Source organism: Saccopteryx bilineata, chromosome 6, assembly GCF_036850765.1.
Source record: "Saccopteryx bilineata isolate mSacBil1 chromosome 6, mSacBil1_pri_phased_curated, whole genome shotgun sequence".
Lineage (NCBI taxonomy): Eukaryota > Metazoa > Chordata > Mammalia > Chiroptera > Emballonuridae > Saccopteryx > Saccopteryx bilineata.
The window spans coordinates 132,031,652-132,041,092 of record NC_089495.1 but is presented as its reverse complement, the minus strand read 5'-3'; the positions used below and the strand labels follow the sequence as shown (position 1 = coordinate 132,041,092).

Below are 9,441 nucleotides of genomic sequence, written 5' to 3'. Positions count from 1 at the left end.
TGCGACTCGGCCGGGCCGACTGCAGTTTTCGGCGGAGCCGGGACCCTTCCGAGGGCGCTGAGGGAGCTGCTTGGCTGGCAGAGAATACAAAGGTCGCTTATTAAACCAGCGGGAGACAGAACGACTGTGTAGCCGAGAGCGAGGGAGCACCCGGGCACCTCCTAGCCGGCCCGGGGCGCTCTCGGGCGTATTTGCATAGATAGTGCCAAGGCGTTTGTGTGCGCGCGGTGTGCCCGGGCACACCTGTGCCGGGCGGTCCGGAAGCCCCATCGATTTGTCCTTTTCACTCAAGGGGGGAAAAAAGAAGACAGAGTCCTCTTGGCGATTAGACTTGTGTCATCCGTCTGGTTCCCTTCTTGCGTCCCTAAAGAAAGCACCCGGGCGGCCCGTCCTGCCCGTGTTGACCTTCCGACTCTGACCCCTTCTAACAGCGAAGGAGGAAGGCCTTCGGAGCACCCTGCAAGAGCGCAGGCCGGGGCAGGCCCGGGAGCGGCGGTCCTCGCCACTGGGCTTCCAGCCCTGGGCTAGTCTCAGCCCGGCTAGGGAGGACGATGGACGCAGCCAGGCTTCAGGGAGGAGACTGTTCAGCTCGCAAGAGCAAAGACCTTCCTTTATAAAAGAGCTTGCATCTGAGGAGCGGTTAGAAAACCGGCCTCCTGCGGGCGCGACAACCTGGTGGAGGGTGGGTTAAAGGGTTAGCCTCCTTTCCTGCTGCAGGCCCGGCCCAGATCCGAGGCACTCAGAGGTCCAGGGGGAACCGCTAAGGCCCCCCCAGGCTTCAGAAAGAGTCTCGCCTGCCGGATAGGCCTGGCTCTGGTATTCACTCGCCTCTCAGAAGGGGTTGGCTGGCACAGCAGGGAGTCTCCATGAATTGAGCTTAGCTGGTATGCTGTTGATTTTTTTCTAATGTAATAAACATAGGAGGGAAAACAGAATCTCAGGGTTTCAAGGTTCTGAAGTCTCATTCAGTTGAATCCCCCCCCCAAGACAAAAAGGAAAAAAAGAAAAATGTCCCAATGCCAGGGTAGGCCTAGTATCTGCTTGCATGCCTCTGGGGATGGGGATCTCATTACTTTGCAAACCTGTACCTTGCCCCTTAATGGTGTTATGATTTGCAAACACAGTTAAAAACCAAAATGATTGTTCAATGAGGTTATATCGTTCTTTTATTTTTTTAAAAAAGAGTCCAATAGGGTAATAGGAGTTATGCTAGTGAGTTCTTGTTTTTAGTCTGAGAAACCTTAGAAACGTGCAAAAGTGGGAAAGGGAGAGGGAGCGAAGCACTGGGAATGGCGCTCCATCCACGAAGGCCTCCGAAACTCTCCAGGACTGGCATCTGGTGTTCCTGGACCTCCGTGCTAAGACAGGTCTTTGCAAATCTGGGGAGCAGACGACTCCGGACAGGGGGTCCAGTGTTGGCTCAGGAAGCTGGAGTGGAACCGAAATCTCCTGAAAGTTCCCCTTTGGCAACACATGATCCTCTGAGTAGTCTCTGAGTTTCTTTTACTGGAAGAAGAAAACTTTTTTATTTTTCCAGGCAAGAAAGTTTGGCAATGGACAAGTGGGCCACGTGGGCTATTCTGCGTGGCCTTGCTGGGGTGGATCCCGCCGCCTCTCCGCTGGCTGGCCAAGGGGCCTCCGGGACCCAGGCATCCATCCGGTCAGCTGGACAAAGCTGGTCCTTTCCCTGCAGATGTCAAGAGATGTTGTCCCCCTCCTTTACTTTGCGGGTACATGCAACAACAAAATGTAAAATAGTAGAGCCTCCATGTGGGGTAGGACAAGTTCCTCCACCCCAGGCGGATGGATACCTGTTACTTTCTGCAGAATTCTAAACATTCAATGGAATGGCACCATACTTTTGAACACTTCTTTCTGGTCCAGAGACGTGTGCTTGAATTACTTTGGTTCTGCTCACAGAGGAAATATCCACAATGTCTTCGTTACTTTAAAAAAAAAAAAAAAAAGTACCTATGAAGGTGCGCTTGTGCACCCCTGGTCCGACTGAGGCAAAGGTCACCTGTGCCTGCGTGGTGGGAGGAGGCCAAAGGCAGTCACCTGGATTCAGAAACACGCCGAGAAAAACTAGTCCAATATTTTACCATAAAGTGGATTTATTATTATTTAGCGTAACTTCCAAGATTTTCAACACACAAAAAATGCAGAGGAAGTGTTCACAATGTCAGTAACCACAGCTAGAAAAAGAAACATTCATTTCTCATAAGATTATAAATACTTGATACTGGAACCGTAAAATGCACGTTTGGTCAACTAAAAAAAATTTTTTTAATTAAAAACCAAAAACTTTTGCTTTCTGCTAAAAAGAAAAGGCATATCATGTCATTGAGCCTCTGAAGCAGCAGACGGTTATTCACAGAACAAACGTTAAATTACAACATTTTGTTTATATAGTTCCCTTTTTAAAAAGGTTCACACTCGTACATAGAGTGAAGCTGTTGTCGCAGTGACATAAAGAGGTTTAAGGCAAAGAGAGAAGTTCACCTTCAGTCCTCAGGGGGACACCCATGACTTCTGCCTCAGCCATGGGCACACCCCACCCCGGGCTGTTCCAGCCACAGACAAACATTTTGACAGGATTCTTTCTTTCCCCTACACAAAACAGAAGACAGTGTGCAGTTCTATATAGAGATAATGTGTTCATATATATATATATATATATATATATATATATATAGTACCTGGCGGGGATATATTGATTATATTTAATTTACATTGTACCTTCAAAAAATAAAATGTATATTTTAAAAAGAAAAAAAAACAAGAAAAGACAAAAAGCGATCAGAAATGATTATTTACACATTTTCTTCCTTCCTCTGGATTCAGAGAGCCTTTGAAAGTCAAGATTAGCCACATGTTCCAAAACTGGGGGACCCGTGTACACCTGCCCGAACGTGGGCATGCAGCCATACACGAGTATACACACACATTGTACTCTCTGTAGCAGAAGTGGCCACATACAAAAAAGGAAGGGAAGAAAAAGAAAAAGGAAAGGAAGAAAAGGCCAACACTTGTCTGGAGCCCTCGGCCTGCTCAGAGGTGACGGACCTCTGCCCATCTCTGAGGCCTGAGCAGGCATCAAAGAGATGGTGGAGCCACCAGAGAAGCCTGGAGACACGAAGGTAGCACAGGCTGGAGAGTTGGTGCTGGTGGTTGCGGGTAGAGGGACAGGGGACAGTGACACAAATACAGACGCAGCACGCTGGTTCAGACGAGGAGGAAGTTGGACAGAGAGAGATGGCCAGGGGAGGGGTGGAGCGGCGTGGAGTGAGTCCAAGGACCCCTGTAGGCCCACTGCCCAGTGAAGGTCCTGGGCACGGCCACTCTCCAAGGCCAAGGTCCCACACGGCTGGCTCCTCAGAGGACCCTGGCAGCCCAGCCCCCTTCCAGGGACCTGGCTGAGGCTGGGGAGTGGCCCCTCCTGCCAACCTCACCAAGCCCACACAAACAAAGTGGCAGAAGTCATAGACCAAGTAGGAGCTATTTATTCGGTTCACAGTCATGTGAAATGCAGCAATAAAAAATCTTTGGACTTCAGCAAGTGGTTTTAATTTTTTTTCTTCTTTTGAAATTAAAAAAAGAAAAAAGTGTCCCATGTCCCATAATGATGAAGCTTAGGGGATTAAAAAAAAAAAGAAAAAAGAAAAAATAGGATACTCTAAGCAGCCCCCTTAGCAAAAATAAAAAAAAATCATAAAATTAGCATAATCTTATAAACACAAAAAAATTAAAAATTATTTTATAATCAGATAGTTTGGATTTCACATCACCTGTAAATTATATACACATAGAATATTGCAGAACCGTAGCTAATACATGATTTTTTTTCACTAGGAATGCTGGTATAATATTTATACACTGGCCCTTTTTTTAAAAAAAAAAGACTTTAAATTATTGCATTGTTCAGCGCACATGGAGACAGGCACCCTGCGCGGCCTACTCGCTATCCGACTTCCCCTCCTTGGCGGTGGTGGAATGGTTGTACAGGCCCTGTGCCATGAGGTGCACCGCCAGCGTGTTCTTGTTGCCCGTGGCCTTCTTGATCTTAGCGCGCTTGTTCTGGAACCAGATCTTGATCTGCGACTCGTTGAGGCTGAGCTCCTGGGCCAGGCTCTGCCGCCGCTGCTCTGTCAGGTACCTGTTGGTCTGAAACTCGGCCTTGAGCCTCTGCAGCTGCTCCGCCGTGAAAGCCGTGCGTGGCCGCTTGTCCTCTTTGTTGGGGTTCTTCTTCTTTGGTTTGCGGGACCTGGGGCCTGGGGAGGCAGGGAGGAGAGAGAAAACATGAGTTAGGAGGGCTGCCGTCTTGCCTGCTGGCTCAGACGTGGGTCACCCCCAGAGGCACCAAAGGATGCAGGCTGCGAGAGGGAGGTGCCCAAGGTCACCCAGATGACCTGAGGTGTGTGTGTGTGGGGGGGCTGGATTTGGGCGTGGATGTGGGGCAGACTGGAAGTGGGCTCAAACCCACCTCCCTGACCCACCCTTGGGGAGTGAGCCTATGGGCAGATGAAGTCTGGGTGAGGGTGGGAATGGGCCTATAGGGCCAACTTCATGGGAAACTCCTGCAGGAAAGCAAACCTCACAACTTCCTGGTGTAGCTTTTTCTAGCCCTTTCTGGGGCTCTGACTGGGAATCATGACAGCCTGGACATAGATGCTGCTCGAGAGGTGAGGGGAAAGAATGGGGGGGGGGCTAGAGTGGCAGGAAGCACCCACAGGAACCCTACAGGGTTCCCCCACAGGGTGCAAGGGCTGTGAGGGCCAGGGGCAGGTGGGTCTTGAGGATGGGAGGGTCCCAGAGATCCGCCTCCACCTCAAACCTCTTTCTGCCTGCCCCAACGGCCCTGTGGGCCCAAGTTCATTGTTTCCTTAAGGAACAGGCACACAGGCGTCCTCTGGGTGGGGAAGCAGCCCTGCCAGTCCCAGCCCCCCCTCCAGCAGCAGCAGCACCTAGTCCCCTCAGGCCCCCAGCATGGGAGAGTGAGCCTGTCCTTGCCCGGAAGCTGACCTCAGAGGTCTGTCCCTTTCCCAGGACTGCAGACCACAGGGAGCTGAGCTGCCTGGGAGCAGAAAATTCCCACTTCTGACCCTCATCCACACGCCCTCCCTCTAGGACACCTCACAGCACTTGGAGTTAGTTGGCTTGGGACTGTGGTAGTAAGGCATCCGAAAAGGCCGGAGCTAGGGGCTCAGAGGGAAGCATTTCCTTTTTGTTCCATTACGCTCAACTCCCTCCAAGAGAAGAGGCCATAAAGGTTGCTGGTCAGAGGTTGGGGTAAAGGAGGGAGCAGGACTGGACCCCTGGGTCTCAATCTGTTAAGTGAGTGAGTCAATCAGCTTTGGGAAGCTCCCGATTCCAACTTCTACTGAGGTGTCTGTGGCTGAGGACTGCAGAAGGCTAGAGACCTCAGGAAGCAAGAATTACAGGTTCTCACCTCCATCTCCAACCAACCTTGCAGGGCTGAGAGGGCTGCCCGGGGCCACCCTGAAAAGACTCAATATCTCACTGGGTGGGGCTCTCCAGCTACACCCTGACAGGAACGGTGTGTGTGTGTGTGTGTGTGTGTGTGTGAGAGAGAGAGAGAGAGAGAGAGAGAGAGTTCCGGATTGTGTTGAGGGGTTTGGGAGAGTCCGGGGACCCAGTGTGAGTGCAGAGAACTGCCTCGCCTTTGACCCAGCCAGCCAAGTGCACTCTCAGGGGAAAGCAAACTCCCAAAGAAGGGTTCTGAGCACCGGAGAGGGGACACCAAGAGCCGCTGAACTTAAACCCCCAGTCTTTTAGTATAAAACTCACTCACACTCCTGCCCGAATCCCAATGCGCCGAACACTCCCAGTCACCATCGCTCCCACCGAGGGTGCCAGCCCAGCGGCCGCGGGCCTGGCCTTGACCCGGAACGCACGGATTCCGGGCAGTAGGCCGGGCTCCGGAGCAGCGTAGTGAAAGCGGACAGGAGGTGGCTCTGCAAGGCCAGGGTGGCCCCCACTTGCTGAATGGACCACAGCCTCCAGCTCCAGCAGCCCCGTCCTGGGTCTCCAATCCCTCCCACCCTCCACCCACCCCCAGGATGGCATTCCTTATCCTCCATACCCTTATCCTGGGGTTCCTGCAGATACGCATCAGCCCGCAAACACACACAATTTTATGGAAAGGAAAATCTCCCGGAAAGCAGAATTTTGTTTCCTTTCTTCCTGGATTTTCTTTCAAAACGAAACACTTAGGAGTCTGGGAAGCAGAACCAAACCTCAGCAAGAAAACTCTCTGCCTTGCTCTTTTCTTAAACGCCAAGAAACATAAACACGATCTTACAGGGGGATTTTTTTTTTTTTTTTTTTTTAATTCCAGGAAGACCAGAGACTCAAACCAAAGCTACCTAGCTCCTGTGGGCCACTGGGGTCTGGCGGGCTGCGACTTGGGCCGCACAAAGCTGGCAGAGGCTCCTCGCCGCCGGCCCCATTGTGAGCCTATATGTTAATTAAATATTAACAAAGAAGGGAGGCAAGAACAATGGAGCAAATTTCAGATTTAACTAGAGAAATTCGGGTTTCATTAGAGACAGACACACAACATTTCTGTGGGAAGGCAGCCAAGGGGTGTCTCAGTTGTGCTGTGGTCTGGGTAAATGACCCCCGCAAAAACAGTTGAGGGTTCCAAGGGGGCAGGGAGTCCGGTTGGAGCTACCAGCTCGGGGACAAATGGAGTCTGTTCCTAAATGGCGGGTTGCAGCCGCAGACCCGCATCTCACGCGGCTGGCTGATGTTTTCACAGGACTTGGACTTCGCTTTTTAAAATCCCAGACCTATGAAAAAAAAAAATACACCCAGCACCTCTGCACACTTCCTCTCCGAAATCCGCTTTGTCTCAACCCTGGAGCAGCCCGGGAAACCTCACGGTTCCCTTCTACGAGAGTACTGCGCCCCCACACACACACATACACACGCTGTAGGAGAGATGGGTGCTGCACCTCTCCGTCACTGGCTTAGCAAATCCAACCCAGCTGAGCGCAACGGGCACCTCTGTCGTCCCCACCCCCCCGGGCCGGATCCCCTCCCCAACACACCCCCTCGGCAGCAGGCGAAGGGCGAGGAAGGAGCGGCAGCCACGCTCTTTCTTCCTTGGCCGCATCTGGGGTTTCTGGGTCGCAGGGTGAATCTAGGTCTGGGGGTGGGCTTCGCGTGGGTTCCGGGTCTGGGTGGAGTTGGAAGGACCCGAGAAGGGGTTGAGCGGTGCGCGTCTGGGACTGTCTTCCAGCCACCCCCTCACCCTATTCCCACCAAATAAACTCCATCCTGGGTAGGGGGCTAAGGGCTGCACCTAGAAGCCCCAAAGGCGAGAGAGAGAGAGAGAGAGAGAGAGAGAGAGAGAGAGAGAGAGAGAGAGAAAACAGGTCCTGTAGCTCCTGCCGTTCTAAAAAGTCTGTACACCCGGGCGAATCGATCCTGCCCCCTCTCCTCCTGGCCGAAGCCCGGGCCAGCGGTAGCCGCACACAATGTCGCTGTGTGTTCGTCTTTGTGTGTGTTGGGGGGAGGAGGGGACGGTGTCCTGGGGTCTTCTTCCTCCCGGTTAGATCCCGCACCAACGCCGCCCCCGCAGCGCCGCGGGCTCCCGGCGGGCTCACCTGAAGAAGGCCGGTCCGAGTAGCGCGTGCAGTAGACCCAAGCCGGCCAGAGCATGGGCTGCGCGCCCAGGTTGGCGCTGGCCTGCGAGCTGTCCGAGTCCGAGCTCAACGACAGGTCGCCGCCGCCCAAGCCGCGGGCCTTGAGCGCCCCGTCCAGGGAGCCAACGGGGTCGCCGCCTTTCTTGGCGCCGCCGTGCAGGGACAGCACCTTGGAGCCACCTTCCCCGTCTCCCGGAGAGTCGCCGCCACCGCCGCCGCCGGGCAGCGGTCCGCCGGCACTTGGCGTACAGGGTGCGCTCTGCCGGGGCTCCGGGCCGGACCCCAGGAGCTGTTCGGCGCTGCCCGCGCCGCCCGCGCCGCTGCCTCTCTCCGCACCTCCAGCGCCTCCTTCGCTGCAGCCTCCGCCGCTTCTTCCTCCTCCCGCGCCGGCACAGCACGTCCCTGCGTCCTTTCTTCGGCCGAACTCGGGCCTCAGGATGTTGTCGATGAAGAAGTTGGTGATGCGGTGCGGGTGCTGGTGGTTGCCGGGCGCCTGCAGGACCGCGGGCAGCATCAGAGCCCGCCGGCGGCCAGTGTCTGCGTCGCCCGGGCTGCCACCGCTGCCCGAGCCGCCGCTGGGGCTAGATTCCGGCTGCCGCTGCCCGTCCACCGCCTCCGCCGCTTCGCTGGGCTTGGGTTCATTCTCCTCCATGCTGTTCACAACAAATCCCAAATTCGTTCTCCGGGGACTCCCCTCCAATCAGCCCTCGGCCCGCCCGTGGCGCCCACGGAGATCCCCAAGGCCGGCCTGCGCCCCTACCCCTCCGAGTCTTCCGAGGACGTGCGCAGTGGTCACGGCCAGGGCTGGAGTTCGACAAGTCGCCAGCTGCGCTCAGAACCCAGCCGTTTCAATCCACGAGTTGAATTCGAAAATACCGAGAGTCGTCCCGCGCGCAGAGCCAGGAGATTCAAAAGAGTCCGGTTCCTCTCTCCTCTCCGGCGCACGCGGGCGCAGGACAGTCACAATGGTCCAGAGAGGACCCGGGGCGCCTCCGGGCTCCGCGCTCCTCTCCGCGCGCAGCCGCCTCCGGCTCTGGCGCTGCCGCCGCAGCAGCCCAGGGCTAGAGCTGCGCGCATGCAGGCAGCGCACTCCTCGGCGCTCACGCCCGCCGGGGCCCACTGGGTCCGCCGCCGCCTCCCGGCCGCCCCCGCCCGCGTGTCCGGGCCGGCCCTCGAGAGTGCGGGGCGCGAGTGGTCAGCGCGCCCGCCTCCGCCTGCATGCACATGGAAGCCCGCTGGCCTGCGCTGCGATCGGCCGCCGCCCCGCTGCGAGCCGGGGCGCCCCACCGGCGTGCGGCCGCGCCCCCGCCGAGCCCCACTGAGCCCCGCGGCCCGAGTCGCATGGGTAAGAGGCGGGAGGCCAGGCCGGGCCGGGCCGGGCTGGGCCGCCCGCGCTCCCTCGACGTCTGCGCGCCCTCGCCGCCAAGACCTCCGCGCGGGCTCGGAAATTTCCAGGCCACTTAGCTCAACCTGAGACACTTTCACTCTGGATTTTGTTCTTATTTTTAACAGAGCCCCCTCGAGTGACGTAGCAGGCCGGTCTCCTGGACACGTGCCTCTGGCCAATGGCCGCGTCGCCGCGCGCCCACGTGACGCGCAGGCTGCCGCTGGTGACAGGAGACTCCTCTCGCCCCTCCCCCCCTTAAAGCAGCCGCATTCTCCGGCTCCGGGTGCGGGAGTCCCGAACCCGCAAGACTGCGACCGCGTACCCTGCGCTTGATCGCGCTTTCCCGGTCGAAGTGCAGTTTGCAGTTCAGGGATCGAAGAAGCC

At 56.0% G+C, this 9,441-nt stretch overlaps 1 protein-coding gene across 2 annotated transcripts; it reads right to left on the bottom strand.

Annotated features, from left to right (window-relative positions):
• Positions 1–2,741: 2,741 nt before the first annotated feature.
• On the bottom strand, positions 2,742–9,117 carry EN2 (engrailed homeobox 2). 2 transcript variants are annotated; one of them, XM_066235738.1, is made up of 3 exons: positions 8,431–9,117; positions 7,632–8,323; positions 2,742–4,271 (listed from the first exon to the last, which is right to left on the bottom strand). In XM_066235738.1, exons 2-3 carry the CDS (start codon positions 8,320–8,322, stop codon positions 3,955–3,957), a joined length of 1,008 nt encoding a protein of 335 aa, XP_066091835.1. In that variant the 5' UTR covers position 8,323; positions 8,431–9,117; the 3' UTR covers positions 2,742–3,954. The 2 variants fall into 2 exon arrangements, with proteins under 2 accessions (XP_066091835.1, XP_066091834.1); XM_066235737.1 differs by having other exon boundaries at positions 7,632–9,117.
• Positions 9,118–9,441: the final 324 nt, after the last annotated feature.